The sequence below is a fragment of the Somniosus microcephalus genome, unplaced genomic scaffold (assembly GCF_052327205.1).
Source record: "Somniosus microcephalus isolate GS21.2 unplaced genomic scaffold, FLI_Smic_1.0 unresolved_chr1, whole genome shotgun sequence".
Lineage (NCBI taxonomy): Eukaryota > Metazoa > Chordata > Chondrichthyes > Squaliformes > Somniosidae > Somniosus > Somniosus microcephalus.
The window spans coordinates 8,534,617-8,550,709 of record NW_028225179.1 but is presented as its reverse complement, the minus strand read 5'-3'; the positions used below and the strand labels follow the sequence as shown (position 1 = coordinate 8,550,709).

Below are 16,093 nucleotides of genomic sequence, written 5' to 3'. Positions count from 1 at the left end.
GTAGGTCCCAGAGGCGGCGGTGCGAGGGGTATTGCGGTCGGGGTCGGGCCCGAGTCCCAGGGTCACGCAGCACAGTACCTGGAATACGCCTCGAGGTACCGATGGGCCACTTCCAGAGAGCGAGCGAGGGCTGCAGCTGTGTTCAGGTCGAGGTCCTTTGATTCGAGCAGTCTTTGCCGTGAGTAGTCGGACCGAAGGCCTTTCATGAAGGCATCGCGGATATTCTCTTCAGTATTTTCTGCAGCCGTTACAGCTTTAAAGCCACAGTCCCTGCCGAGTGTTTGTAGCGCCCGCAAAAATTCATCGACAGACTCTCCTGGCTGTTGCGGGCGGGATCTTAGGAGATGTCTGGCATACATAGAATTTACCGGGCTCCGGTACTGCTCTTTCAGCAGGTTGAGGGCGGCCTCGTATGTCGTAAGGTCCTGGATGAGTGCAAATACTTTAGGGCTCACTTGGGCGGTCAGAACTCTTAGTTTGGATCTCTGAGGCACGCCGGATTCTCCCAGGTAGGATTCGAAACAGCTCAGCCAGTGTTTGAAGTCGAGGGCTGAGTTTGCTGCCTGTGGGTTTAGATCCAGGTACGGCGGTCGGAGGGCTCGCAGCCAGGCCGGCTGCTGTGGCTGGGCGTCTGACTGGTCGTTTGGCTGCTCCGTTAAAGACATTTCAAAATTTAGCCAATAAAATTGATATACCTATCAATTCATCCAATGAAAAGCGACGAGTTAAGACAGTAACTATAGGTTTTTATTGGCTAAATAACAGAGCCCACCCTCGTGGGTGATCGGATCCAACAAGGAGGAATACCAGCCAGTCGACCACCTTTATACCTGGGCAAGTAGGTGGAGCCATGGGGCGGAGTCAGCAGTGGTCAGCCCAGGTATAACAGCGTGACAAGAGGCGACCTCGTGTAGTGATACAACAGTGTAAACAGTGATAACCATAGTGTAACGATATAACAGTGATAACCATAGTGTAACGATAGTGAACGATAAAAGTGGTTTACCACACCCTCCAAGGCCAATATATCCTTCCCAAGGTGTGGTGCCCAGAACTGCTCACAGTGCTCCAGGTGTGGTCTAACCAGGGTTTTGTACAGCTGCAGGGTTTTGGCCTCAGCTGGAGTCTTGTGTACAGTTCTGGGCACCACACTTTAGGAAGGATGTCAAGGCCTTGGAGAGGGTGCAGAGGAGGTTGACCAGGATGGTACCAGGGATGAGGGACTTCAGTTATGTAGAGAGACTGGAGAAGCTGGGATTGTTCCCCTTAGAGCAGAGAAGGTTAAGAGGAGACCTAGTAGAGGTGTTCAAAATGATGAGGGGTTTTGATCGAGCAAGTAGGGAGAAACTGTTCACTCTGGCAAATGGGTCGGTAACCAAAGGTCACAGATTTAAAATAGTTACTAAAAGAACTATCGGTGAAATGAGGAGAATTGTTTTCATACAGAGGGTTGTTCAGATCTGGAACGCACCATCTGAAAGGATGCTGGAATCAGGTTTCACAGGAACTTTCAAACAGTAATTGGACGAGTCCTTGAAGAGGACTAGTTTGCAGAGTTCTGGGGATAAAGCTGGGGTTTGGGACTAAATTGGACAGCTCTTTCAAAGACACGATGGGCACAGACACGATGGGCCGAATCACCTCCTTCTGTGCGGTTAGATTCTATGATCAGTGTGAAGTCGCTGGTGTCTCAGTAGGTTGGATGACTGAATGAATCCCTTCCCACACACGGAGCAGGTGAACGGTCTCTCCCCAGTGTGAACTCGCTGATGTAGCAGCAGCTGGGATGACTGAGTGAATCCCTTCCCACACACGGAGCAGGTGAACGGTCTCTCCCCAGTGTGAACTCGCTGATGTAGCAGCAGGTTGGATGACTGAGTGAATCCCTTCCCACACATGAAGCAGGTGAACGGCCTCTCCCCAGTGTGTAGGTGTTGGTGTCTCTTGAGCTCCCCGGAGCTTTTAAAACTCATCCCACAGTCAGAACATTTAAAGGGCCTCTCGTCAGTGTGAACTCGCTGGTGTCCCTTCAGCTCCCCGGAGCTTTTAAAGCTCTTCCCACAGTCAGAACATTTAAAGGGCCTCTCGTCAGTGTGAACTCGCTGATGTGTCAGCAGGTTGGATAACTGAGTGAATCCCTTCCCACACACAGAGCAGGTGAACTGTCTCTCCCCAGTGTGAATTCGCTGATGTGTCAGCAGGTTGGATAACTGAGTGAATCCCTTCCCACACACAGAGCAGGTGAATGGCCTCTCCCCAGTGTGAAGTCGCTGATGTACCTTCAGCTCCCTGGAGCTTTTAAAGCTCTTCCCACAGTCAGAACATTTAAAGGGCCTCTCGTCAGTGTGAATTCGCTGATGTGTCAGCAGGTTGGATAAATGAGTGAATCCCTTCCCACACACGGGGCAGATGAACGGCGTCTCCCCAGTGTGAACTCGCTGATGTACCAGCAGGTTGGATGAATCAGCGAATCCCTTCCCACACACAGAGCAGCCGAACGGCCTCTCCCCAGTGTGTAGGTGTTGGTGTTTCTTGAGCTCCCAGGAGCTTTTAAAACTCTTCCCACAGTCAGAACATTTAAAGGGCCTCTCGTCAGTGTGAACTCGCTGGTGTCCCTTCAGCTCCCCGGAGCTTTTAAAGCTCTTCCCACAGTCAGAACATTTAAAGGGCCTCTCGTCAGTGTGAACTCGCTGATGTGTCAGCAGGTTGGATGACTGAGTGAATCCCTTCCCACACACAGAGCAGGTGAAAGGCCTCTCCCCAGTGTGAACTCGCTGATGTTCTAGCAGGTTGGATGACCGAGCGAATCCCTTCCCACACACGGAGCAGGTGAATGGCCTCTCCCCAGTGTGAACTCGCTGATGTACCTTCAGCTCCCGGGGGCTTTTAAAGCTCTTCCCACAGTCAGAGCATTGAAATGGTCTCTCATCAGTGTGAACAAGCTGGTGTCCCTTCAGATACTGAGCGCTTTTAAAGCTCTTCCCACAGTCAGGACACTGAAATGGTCTCTCCCCAGTGTGAACTCCCTGGTGTGTTTGCAGGTGGGATGAACAAACAAATCCCTTTCCACACACGGAGCAGGTGAACAGACTGTCCCTGGTGTGACTGCGCCGTTGAACTTTCAATGCAGACGGGGAACTGAAGCCCTTCCCGCCGTCCCCGCCTTTACCCGATTTCTCCCCGGTGTGACGGTGCACATGTCTCACCAGGTCAGGCGATCGGCTGAATCCGCGTCCACACACTGAACACGTGTGCAGTTTGTCTGCATTGCAATCCCTGCTCTCTCCTTCCATGTGCAAAGGCCGATGATATTCAGGTCCTGATGAATCGAGTGACTCTGTCAGATCTTGACGTGATGTTTGGTCTGAGCTTCCCGCCTGTAACTGCTCCACTTCTATAACCCTGTTAATTGAGATCAGAAAAGGTTCAGAGGCAAACTGTTGTTTAATTTTCCCCTTTCCGAACCTAGGGGCAGTGAAGCTGATTTTCAGGCCCCAGCTGCTGCACAGGTTGGTTGAAAGGATCAGCAGTAATGGCGGCTGTAATACCCACAAGCCCCCGTGCTCCAGAAAGCACTCTGTTGACTCTGAGTCCCGCGCATGTGCTCATGGCCCCCGCGCTCTCCCTCCTGCTCTACAATCGCCCGTCCCGTTTCAGGTCGATGACCAGTGGCTCAGTGGGTAGCACTCTCGCCTCTGAGTCAGAAAGTTGTGGGTTCAAGTCCCACTCCAGAGACTTGAGCACAAAAATCCAGGCTGACACTCCAGTGCAGTGCTGAGGGAGTGCTGCACTGTCAGAGGTGCCGTCTTTCGGATGAGATGTTAAATTGAGGCCCTGTTTGCTCTCTCAGGTGGATGTAAAAGATCCCATGGCATTATTTCAGGAAAGAAAGACTTGCATTTATTTAGTGCCACCAGATATCCTAAAGTGCTTTACAGCCAATGAAGTACTACACTGAAGAAGTCACTGTTGTAATGTGGGAAAGAGCAGGGGAATTATCCCCAGTGTCCGAGCCAATGTTTATCCCTCAATCAACAAAAAAAGATAGATTATCTGGTCATTATCACAGTGCTGTTTGTGGGAGTTTGCTGTGCGCTAATTGACTGCCACATTTCCTACATTACAACAGTGACTACACTTCAAAAGTACTTCATTGGCTGTAAAGTACTTTGGGACGTCCGTTGATGGTGAAAGGCGCTATATAAATGCAAGTCTTTCTTCCTTCACTGGTCTCACCAGCGACCTCTTCTGGCGGTTGGTTGATTGACAGCCGAGAGTCCGCGCATGCGCACACGGAGCGGCGGTTTGGGTCGAGTCTGGCACAGCGACCCCTCCCGGTCACCAAGGGCAACAACCGCGCATGCCCAGAGGAGACCAACCCCCTCCCCCACTCGGAGCTGCGCCTGCGCACTCGGATCCTGTCGGACGGAGTCGGCGCGGGTAATTCCGGGGAAAGGCCTTGGTGTCGGTTCCAGAGTCGCGATCGGTGACGCGAAGTGAGTTTTCTCCGCTCCGATTGGGTGGAGAATCGCGCGGGGTGGATCGGGAGAGAATAGAGAGAAATAGAAAAACCTCAGAGTCCGCGAGGCCCCGGACCGAGCGGCGGCGACTGGACGGTGCACGTGATCTCCTCGGGGACACGTGACCCGGGCCCGCGGCCTGATTGACGGGAGCTTCCGACGAATAGGGAGCGAGCGGGGCGGGACTGCAGGACCGATCGGGCGACGGGTCCTCCAATTAATCGGGGAGCCCGAGGGGCGGGGCTTGCGGCACCCAGTGGGCGGGGCTGGAGGAGCGAGCCGGCGGCGGGTCCTCCAACCAATCGGGGAGCCCGAGGGGCGGGGCTTGTGGCACCTAGTGGGCGGGGCTGGAAGAGCGAGCCGGCGGCGGGTCCTCCAACCAACCGGGGAGCCCGAGGGGCGGGACTAGCGGCACCTAGTGGGCGGGGCTGGAGGAGCGGACCGGCGGCGGGTCCTCCAACCATTCGGGGAGCCCGAGGGGCGGGGCTTGCGGCACCCAGTGGGCGGGACTGGAGGAGCGAGCCGGCGGCGCGTCGTCCAACCAATCGGGGAGCCCGAGGGGCGGGACTAGCGCCGACTGATTGTCTGATTCGCAGGGCAGCGAGTTTCTCCAGTCCCTTGTTCAGGGCCCGGGGTCAGGGGAGGCTGTGGGCCTTTATTCCCCGCATTGGACACAAGGCTTTTTGTCTCAGGCATAGGGTGACGTCGCACTGAAACTTTCCGCTCTCCTTTACAAAGATGGCTCTTTGTCTCAGGCATAGGGTGACGTCGCACTGAAACTTTACGTCCTCCTTTACAAAGATGGCTGCCGTTAACCTGGGTCTGTAAGTGGAAGAAATCCCCGCAACTGCAAACACGGGATCTTCAGCTTATTATTCGGGGCTTGCCTCCTGCACGAGTTGTTTATGAAGCCTCCCCACCCACCTACCGGTCCATTACTCCACTCCGTCGCGATTCTTACCCGCTGCACCATCGCCCTCCCGGCTTCAGCTCCTCTCCATCTCCAGTAACGCACTGCGCATGTTCCATATACCGGCTTCTCCCGCGCCTGCGCGCTGGACTCGGCACGTGGTCCACCGCGGGGAATGCTGGGTAAAAGACCAGATTAGTGAATGGAACATGATTTACTGTGATCAGATTGAGGACTGAACCATGTTCATTCTAGTAGTCATGGTTTGTTTCTGCTGATCTTAATAACTTCTGTATCTACGCTGGAGATTAATATTCTGTTTAAATAGTGAATAAATAAAGCTCGAGGAACAGCACCTCATCTTTCAATTAGGCTCTTTACAGCCTTCTGGACTCAACATTCAAACTTTAACCCTTACTCCCATTTTTCATGCTGCATGATTTTGCCATTCCCATTTGCAACATTTTCCAAGACTCGGTTTCACAGCCACATCTCTTTCCTCAGCAACTGTCTCCGGTTCCAACTTATTCCACGTGGATTCCAACTGAACTTCCACCCTTCGTGTTTCAGATCCACCCAGGATAACTTTCCTGCCTCTTACCTTAGTAATATCTGTTACATCTCCAGCTTTTTCCAGTTCTGATGAAGGTCCCAGACCTGAAACATTAACTCTGTTTCTCTCTCCACGGATGCTGCCTGGCCTGCTGAGTATTTCCAGCATTTTCTGTTGTTATTTCAGGGAATAAATAAGTTTTGTTTCAAACACACAGTGTGTCAAATATTTGATTTCTCCATGATAAGAGAAGACGAATTGATGTTCTGTTCCAGACTCTCTAATTTTTGGGCCTTTTCTTACTCGAGATTATTTCCATTCTCATCTCGTTCGCCTTCTACCACATCAAACCCCAAGCTTGCTCCGTTTGAGTACACAACTTGTGGGTGTCATAGAATGAACTGTAGTCATAGAGTCATAGAGTTATACAGCACGGAAATAGGCCCTTCGGCCCATCGCGTCCGTGCCGGCCATCAAGCCCTGTCTAATCTAATCCCATTTTCCAGCGTTTGGTCCGTAGCCTTGTATGCTCTGGCATTTCAAGTGCTCATCCAAATGCTTCTTGAATGTTACGAGGGTTTCTGCCTCCACCACCCTTTCAGACAGTGAGTTCCAGATTCCAACCGCCCTCTGGGTGAAAAAGTTCTTCCTCAAATCCCCTCTAAACCTCCTGCCCCATACCTTGAATCTATGCCCCCTTGTTATTGACCCCTCTACTAAGGGAAAAAGCTCCTTTCTATCTACCCTATCTATGCCCCTCATAATTTTGTACACCTCAATCAGGTCCCCCCTCAGCCTTCTCTGCTCCAAGGAAAACAAACCCAGCCTGTCCAGTCTCTCTTCATAGCTGACGCTCTCCAGCCCAGGTAACATCCTGGTGAATCTCCTCTGCACCCTCTCCAAAGCAATTACATCCTTCCAATAGTGTGGCGACCAGAACTGCACACAGTACTCCAGCTGTGGCCTAACCAGTGTTTTATACAGCTCCATCATAACCTCCCTGCTCTTATATTCTATGCCTCGGCTAATGAAGGCAAGTATCCCATATGCCTTTTTAACCACCTGTTCTGCTGCCTTCAGGGATCTATGTACATGCACACCAAGGTCCCTCTGACCCTCCGCCTTACCTAGCGTCTTAACATTCATTGTGTATTCTCTTGCCTTGTTAGTCCCTCCAAAGTGCATCACCTCACACTTTTCAGGGTTAAATTCCATTTGCCACTGTTCCGCCCATCTGACCAACCCATCTATATCGTCCTGCAGACTGAGGCTACCCTCCTCGCTATTTACCACCCCACCAATTTTCGTGTCATCTGCGAACTTACTGATCATACCTTTTACATTCACATCCAAATCATTAATGTAGACCACAAACAGCAAGGGACCCAGCACCGATCCCTGCGGTACCCCACTGGACAGAGGCTTCCAGTCACAAAAACAACCTTCCACCATCACCCTCTGCCTTCTGCCACTAAGCCACATCCACTGCACTACCCTCATCCACACACCTAGTCACCCCCTCAAAAAATTCAATCAAATTAGCCAGACATGATCTTCCCTTGACAAAGCCATGCTGACTATCCCTGATTAATTCTTGCCTCTCCAAGTGGAGACTAATTTTGTCCCTCAGAATTTTTTCCAATAATTTCCCTACCACTGATGTTAGGCTCACTGGCCTGTAGTTCACTGGTTTATCCCTACTACCCTTCTTGAATAATGGTACTACATTAGCTGTTCTCCAGTCCTCCGGCACATCCCCTGTGGCCAGAGAGGTTCTGAAAATTTGTGTTAGAGCCCCCGCAATCTCCTCTTTTGCCTCACACAGCAGCCTGGGATACATCTCGTCCGGGCCTGGGGATTTATCCACTTTTAAGCCTGCGAGAACCGCCAATACCTCCTCCCTCTCAATGCTAATATGTTCGAGTATATCACAGTCCCCCTGCCCTATTTTTATGTTTACATCGTCCTTCTCCATAGTGAAAACAGATGCAAAAAATTCATTTAGAACCCCACCGACATCTTCCAGCTCCACACACAGATTGCCACTTTGGTCCCTAATGGGCCCTACTCTTTCCCTAGTTATCCTCTTACCCTTAATATACTTATAAAACACCTTAGGATTTTCCTTGATTTTGCTCGCCAGTGTTATTTCATGGCCCCTCCTCGCTCTCCTAATTTATTTTTTAAGTATCCCCCTGCACTTTTTATACTCCTCTAGGGCTTCCTCTGTCTTTGTCCTTTGTATCTGCCAAAAGCCCTCCTTTTTTTCCTAATCCATTCTCGTATATCCCTTGACATCCAAGGTTCCCTGGGGTTTTGGGCCCCGCCCTTGACCTTTACGGGAACATGTTGCCATTGTACGATCTCAATTTCCCTTCTGAAAGACTCCCATTGCTCCGATGCGGATTTTCCTACAAGTAGCTGATCCCAGTCCACTTTGGCCAGATCCTGCCTTATCCTATTAAAATCGGCCTTCCCCCAATTTAGAACCTTTATTTCCGGTCCATCGCTGTCCTTTTCCATGACTACCTTAAATCTCACCGAATTATGGTCACTGTCACCAAAGTGCTCTCCTACTAACACTTCTTCCACTTGGCCGGCCACATTCCCTAGAATTAGGTCCAGTACCGCCCCCTCTCTTGCAGGACTTTCTACATGCTGGCTAAAAAAGCTCTCCTGGACGCACTTGAAGAATTCTGCACCCTCTAAGCCTTTCACACTCTGACTATCCCAGTATCTGAGTCAATGGGAGTCTCTCTGACCTTTCTCCCCAGTCCATCTCCAAGACCAGTGTGTATCTGAGTCAATGAGACTCTCTCTGACCTTTCTCCCCAGTCCATCTCCAGGACCAGTGTGTATCTGAGTCAATGGGACTCTCTCTGACCTTTCTCCCCAGTCCATCTCCAGGACCAGTGTGTATCTGAGTCAATGGGTCTCTCTCTGACCTTTCTCCCCAGTCCATCTCCAGGACCAGTGTGTATCTGAGTCAATGGGACTCTCTCTGACCTTTCTCCCCAGTCCATCTCCAGGACCAGTGTGTATCTGAGTCAATGGGACTCTCTCTGACCTTTCTCCCCAGTCCATCTCCAGGACCAGTGTGTATCTGAGTCAATGGGACTCTCTCTGACCTTTCTCCCCAGTCCATCTCCAGGAGCAGTGTGTATCTGAGTCAATGAGACTCTCTCTGACCTTTCTCCCCAGTCCATCTCCAGGACCAGTGTGTATCTGAGTCAATGGGACTCTCTCTGACCTTTCTCCCCAGTCCATCTCCAGGACCAGTGTGTATCTGAGTCAATGGGACTCTCTCTGACCTTTCTCCACAGTCCATCTCCAGGACCAGTGTGTATCTGAGTCAATGGGACTCTCTGACCTTTCTCCCCAGTCCATCTCCAGGACCAGTGTGTATCTCAGTCAATGGGACTCTCTCTGACCTTCCTCCCCAATCCATCTCCAGGACCAGTGTGTATCTGGGTCAATGGGACTCTCTCTGACCTCTCTCCCCGGTCCATCTCCAGGACCAGTGTGTATCTGAGTCAATGGGACTCTCTCTGACCTTTTTCCCCAGTCCATCTCCAGGACCATTGTGTATCTGAGTCAATGGGACTCTCTCTGACCTTTCTCCACAGTCCATCTCCAGGACCAGTGTGTATCTGAGTCAATGAGACTCTCTCTGACCTTTCTCCCCAGTCCATCTCCAGGACCAGTGTGTATCTGAGTCAAAGGGACTCTCTCTGACCTTTCTCCCCAGTCCATCTCCAGGACCAGTGTGTATCTGAGTCAATGGGACTCTCTGACCTTTCTCCCCGGTCCATCTCCAGGACCAGTGTGTATCTGAGTCAATGGGACTCTCTCTGACCTTTCTCCCCAGTCCATCTCCAGGACCAGTGTGTATCTGAGTCAATGGGACTCTCTCTGACCTTTCTCCCCAGTCCATCTCCAGGGCCAGTGTGTATCTGAGTCAATGGGACTCTCTCTGACCTTTCTCTCCAGTCCATCTCCAGGATCAGTGTGTATCTGAGTCAATGGGACTCTCTCTGACCTTTTTCCCCAATCTATCTCCAGGACCAGTGTGTATCTGAGTCAATGGGACTCTCTCTAACCTTTTTCCCCAGTCCATCTCCAGGACCAGTGTGTATCTGAGTCAATGGGACCCTCTCTGACCTTTCTCCCCAGTCGATCTCCAGGACCAGTGTGTATCTGAGTCAATGGGACTCTCTCTGACCTTTCTCCCCAGTCCATCTCCAGGACCAGTGTGTATCTGAGTCAATGGGACCCTCTCTGACCTTTCTCCCCAGTCGATCTCCAGGACCAGTGTGTATCTGAGTCAATGGGACTCTCTCTGACCTTTCTCCCCAGTCCATCTCCAGGACCAGTGTGTATCTGAGTCAATGGGACTCTCTCTGACCTTTCTCCCCAGTCCATCTCCAGGACCAGTGTGTATCTGAGTCAATGGGACCCTCTCTGACCTTTCTCCCCAGTCCATCTCCAGGACCAGTGTATATCACAGCGTCGGCGGGAAACTCGAGCGGCAGAGCGGGGCTATAAAGGGCCCCAGAGACCAGGTAAGGCCTGACAGCGTCGGCGGGAATCTCGAGCGGCAGAGCGGGGCTATAAAAGGCCCCAGAGACCAGGTGAGGCCTCACAGCGTCGGCGGGAATCTCGAGCGGCAGAGCGGGGCTATAAAAGGCCCCAGAGACCAGGTAAGGCCTCACAGTGTCGGCGGGAATCTCGAGCGGCAGAGCGGGGCTATAAAAGGCCCCAGAGACCAGATAAGGCCTCACAGTGTCGGCGGGAATCTCGAGCAGCAGCGGAGCTATAAAAGGTTCCAGAGACCAGGTAAGGCCTCAGTGTCGGCGGTAAACTCGAGCGGCAGAGCGGCGCTATAAAAGGCCCCAGAGACCAGGTAAGGCCTCACAGTGTCGGCGGGAATCTCGAGCGGCAGAGCGGGGCTATAAAAGGCCCCAGAGACCAGGTAAGGCCTCACAGCGTCGGCAGGAAACTCGAGCGGCAGAGCGGGGCTATAAAAGGCCCCAGAGACCAGGTAAGGCCTCGGAACTCGGAGGGAAGGAGAGAGGTCAAAAGTAATCCAAGTGTGACGTCACCAGAAAGCGGATAAGTGATTGGTTGGTAAGTATTTCTCCCTTTTTAAGCTTAAATCTCTTTGGTTTATAGTTTCTAAGGTGTGATATTCACCATCTAGAATCGGGGCAGAGGGTATTTAAGAATAATATTAATAAATTTAATTAATTACATAGAATGGGAGATCAGGTGATGTGTTGCTGCTGCAATATGTGGCAGCTGGTGGACACCATTGATGCTCACGGTGATCACATTTGCAGTAAGTGTTGGCTGCTCGAGGAATTCCGGCTCCGTGTTGAAGAGCTGGAGTCCGAGCTTCAAACACTGAGACACATCAGGGAGGGGGAGAGTTACCTGGACTCTGTGTATCAGGAGGTAGTCACACCAATTAGATTAATTAATTCAGATGTAGTCCGTGGCCAGGGTCAGGATGGTGTGACTAGCAGTGAGGCAGGTACGGGGATCCAGGAGGTAGTGTTGGAGGAGCCGCAGCCCTTGCTCTTGTCCAACAGGTTTGAGGCTCTTACTCCCTGTGAGGATGGGAACAGGGACTGCGGGGAGGATGAGCAACCTGGCCACAGCACCGTGGAGCGGGGGGCCATTCAAGTGGGGGGAGTTAAAAGAAATGTTGTAGTGGTAGGGGATAGTATCGTTAGGGGGATAGATAGAGTTCTTTGCAGCCGAGAGCGAGAGTCCCGAAGGCTGTGTTGCCTGCCCGGTGCCAGGGTTAAGGACATCTCCTCTGGACTGGAGAGAAGCTTGGAGTGGGAGGGGGACGATCCAGTTGTCGTGGTCCATGTTGGTACCAACGACATAGATAGGACAAGGAAGGAGGTTCTGCTGAGGGAGTTTGAGCAGCTAGGGGCCAAATTAAAAAGCAGAACCACAAGGGTGGATTATTACCTAAGCCACGAGCAAATTTGGCTAGGACAAATAAAATTAGAGAGTTAAATGCGTGGCTCAAAGACTGGTGTGGGAGAAATGGGACACTGGCACCAGTACTGGGGCAGGAGGGAGCAGTTCCGTTGGGACGGACTTCACTTGGCCAGTGCTGGGACTAGAGTCCTGGCGGATCATATAATTAGGGCTGTAGAGAGGGCTTTAAACTAACTAGTGGGGGGGGGAGGTTCCTAGAGAGCAAATAATAAAAATGACAACAGAGAAGGTCATAGACTTAGGTAGCAGTGGGGAAATTAAAAACCAGAGCGTGTCAGGAAGGGGCAGAAGGTATGGAGTAAAAGGTAAAGTAATAAAAAGGGCAAAAGCAGGAACTAAGTGTCACAAAACATCTTTGAAAGTTCTCTATCTGAATGCACGTAGCATTCCTAACAAAATAGACGAGTTAATGGCACAAATAACTACATATGGGTATGATCTTGTGGCCATTACAGAAACATGGCTGCAGGGTGACAATGCCTGGGAATTAAACATACCAGGTTATTTAACGATCAGGAAGGACAGGCAGGAAGGAAGGGGAGGTGGGGTGGCTATGTTAATAAAGGAAGGAATCTCTGTAATACAGAGAAATGGTATTGGGTCAAAAGATCAGGATAATGAAGCAGTTTGGGTGGAGGTAAGGAATAATAAGGGGAAAAAACACTAGTGGGCGTAGTCTATAGGCCTCCGAACAGTGGCAACTCTGTTGGACGGAGTATCAATCAGGAAATAGTTGAGGCTTGTAATAAGGGAACATCTATAATTATGGGGGATTTTAACTATCATATTAATTGGACAAATCAAATTGGGCAGGGCTGCCTTGAAGATGAGTTAATTGAGTGTATTAGGGATGGGTTTCTTGAGCAGTATGTAACTCGACCGACCAGGGGGCAAGCAACCTTTGATCTGGTCCTGTGTAACGAGACAGGATTAATTAAAAATGTCCTAGTAAAGGATCCCCTTGGAATGAGTGACCATAACATGGTTGAATTCCATATTCAATTAGAGGGTGAGAAGGTTGGATCTCAAACAAGCGTGCTAAGCTTGAATAAAGGAGACTATGAAGGTATGAGAGCGGAATTGAGTAGAGTGGATTGGGAAAATAGATTAAAGGGTAAGACGATACATGATCAGTGGTGTACATTTAAGGAGTTATTTTACAACTTCCAAAAAATATATATTCCACTGAGAAGAAAAGGGTGTAAAAGAAAAGACAGCCATCCGTGGCTAAGTAAAGAAATTAAGGATAGTATTCGACTAAAAACAAGGGCATATAAGGTAGCCAAATCTAGTGGGAGGATAGAGGATTGGGAAAACTTTAAAAGACAGCAAAAAATAACAAAAAGATTAAGAAAGGGAAGATAGATTATGAAAGTAAATTAGCAAAAAATACAAAAACAGATAGTAAGAGTTTTTATAGTTATATAAAAAGAAAAAGGGTGGCTAAAGTAAATGTTGGTCCCTTAGAGGATGGGGCCGGGAAATTAATGGTGGGAAATATGGAGATGGCAAAAACACTGAATGAATATTTTATATCAGTCTTTACAGTAGAAGACACTAAGAATATCCCAACACTGGACAAACATGGGGCTAAAGGGGGGGAGGAGCTAAACACGATCAAAATCACTAAGGAAGTGGTACTCGGTAAAATAATGGGACTCAAGGCAGATAAATCACCTGGACCTGATGGCTTACATCCTAGGGTCTTGAGAGAAGTGGCGGTAGGGATTGTGGATGCATTGGTAATAATTTTCCAAAACTCCCTGGACTCGGCAAAGGTCCCGGCAGACTGGAAAACTGCTAATGTAACACCCTTATTTAAAAAGGGCAGTAGACAGAAGGCTGGAAACTATAGACCGGTTAGCCTAACATCTGTGGTAGGTAAAATTTTGGAGTCCATTATTAAGGAGACAGTAACAGGACATTTGGATAATCATAATTTAATAGGACAAAGTCAGCATGGTTTTATGAAGGGGAAGTCATGTTTGACAAATTTGCTGGAGTTCTTTGAGGAAGTAACATATAAGGTGGATAAAGGGGAACCAGTGGACGTAGTGTATTTAGACTTCCAAAAGGCATTTGACAAGGTGCCACACAAAAGATTATTGCTTAAGATAAAAAATCACGGGATTGGGGGTAATATTCTCGCATGGATAGAGGATTGGCTATCTAACAGAAGGCAGAGAGTTGGGATAAATGGTTCATTCTCAGACTGGCAATCAGTAACTAGTGGTGTTCCGCAGGGGTCAGTGCTGGGTCCCCAACTCTTTACAATCTATATTAACGATTTGGAGGAGGGGACCGAGTGCAACATATCAAAGTTTGCAGATGATACAAAGATGGGAGGGAAAGTAGTGAGTGAGGAGGACGACATAAAAAACCTGCAAGGGGACATCGACAGGCTAAGTGGGCAGAGATTTGGCAGATGGAATACAATACTGGAAAGTGTGAGGTTATGCACTTTGGCAGGAAAAATCGTAGAGCAAGTTATTATCTTAATGGCAAGAAACTGGAAAGTACTGAAGTACAAAGGGATCTGGGGGTCCTGGTGCATGAAACTCAAAAGGTTAGTATGCAGGTGCAGCGAGTGATTAAGAAGGCCAATGGAATGTTGGCTTTCATTGCTAGGGGGATAGAATATAAAAATAGGGAGGTATTGCTTCAGTTGTACAAGGTATTGGTGAGACCGCACCTGGAATACTGCGTACAGTTCTGGTGTCCATACTTAAGAAAGGACATACTTGCTCTCGAGTCAGTACAAAGAAGGTTCACTCGGTTAATCCCAGGGATGAGGGGATGGACATATGAGGAGAGGTTGAGTAGATTGGGACTCTACTCATTGGAGTTCAGAAGAATGAGAGGCGATCTTATTGAAACATACAAGATTGTGAAGGGGTTGGATCGGGTGGCTGCGGGGAAGATGTTCCCGATGATGGGTGAAACTAGAACTAGGGGGCATAGTCTTAGAATAAGGGGCTGCTCTTTCAAAACTGAGATGAGGAGGAACTACTTCACTCAGAGGGTGGTAGGTCCATGGAATATGCTGCCGCAAAAAGCTGTAGAAGCTACATCATTACATAAATTTAAAACAGAAATAGACAGTTTCCTAGAAGTAAAGGGAATTAAGGGTTACGGGGAGCGGGCAGGAATCTGGACATGAGTCTAGGTTCGGAATGGTCATGGCCCTGTGGGTCGCAGAGCGGGCCCAGGGGCCGTGTAGCCTGATCCTGCTCCTATTTTGTGTGTCTAATTCTGTTAGATTCAGGAGATGGTTCTGTGATAGTGGATTGGCGGTTAGGATCAGATCAGCCATGATCTTATTGAATGGCGGAGCAGGCTCGAGGGGCCGATTGGCCTACTCCTGCTCCTACTTCTTATGTTCTTATGTAGAGCGTCGGCGGGAAACTCGAGCGGCAGAGCGGGGCTATAAAAGGCCCCAGAGACCAGGTAAGTACAACCAGTCTCCGAACTTGGAACTCGGAGGGAAGGAGAGAGGTAAAAATTAATCCAAGTGTGACGTCACCAGAAAGCGGGTAAGTGATTGGTTGGTAAGTATTTCTCTTTTTTTTTTAAGCTTATACTCTGGTTTATAGTTTCTAAGGTGCGATATTCATCATCTAGAATCAGAGCAGAGGGTATTTAAAAATAATATTAATAAATGTAATTAATTACATAGAATGGGAGATCAGGTGATGTGTTGCTGCTGCAATATGTGGGAGCTGGTGGACACCATTGATGCTCACGGTGATCACATTTGCAGTAAGTGTTGGCTGCTCGAGGAATTCCGGCTCCGTGTTGAAGAGCTGGAGTCCGAGCTTCAAACACTGAGACACATCAGGGAGGGGGAGAGTTACCTGGACTCTGTGTATCAGGAGGTAGTCACACCAGTTAGATTAATTAATTCAGTTGTAGTCCGTGGGCAGGGTCAGGATGGTGTGACTAGAAGTGAGGCAGGTACGGGGATCCAGGAGGTAGTGTTGGAGGAGCCGCAGCCCTTGCTCTTGTCCAACAGGTTTGAGACTCTTACTCCCTGTGAGGATGGGAACAGGGACTGCGGGGAGGATGAGCAACCTGGCCACAGCACCGTGGAGCGGG

At 49.7% G+C, this 16,093-nt stretch overlaps 1 protein-coding gene across 1 annotated transcript in view; it reads right to left on the bottom strand.

Annotated features, from left to right (window-relative positions):
• Window positions 1-729: 729 nt before the first annotated feature.
• Window positions 730-16,093, bottom strand: part of LOC147093390 (uncharacterized) — a 36,711-nt gene continuing 21,347 nt past the window's right edge. The window contains exon 3 of the mRNA XM_085974201.1: window positions 730-3,402. Coding sequence (XP_085830327.1) covers window positions 1,656-3,402 — 1,747 coding nt within the window. The 3' untranslated portion in view covers window positions 730-1,655. The remainder of the gene's footprint in view (window positions 3,403-16,093) is intronic.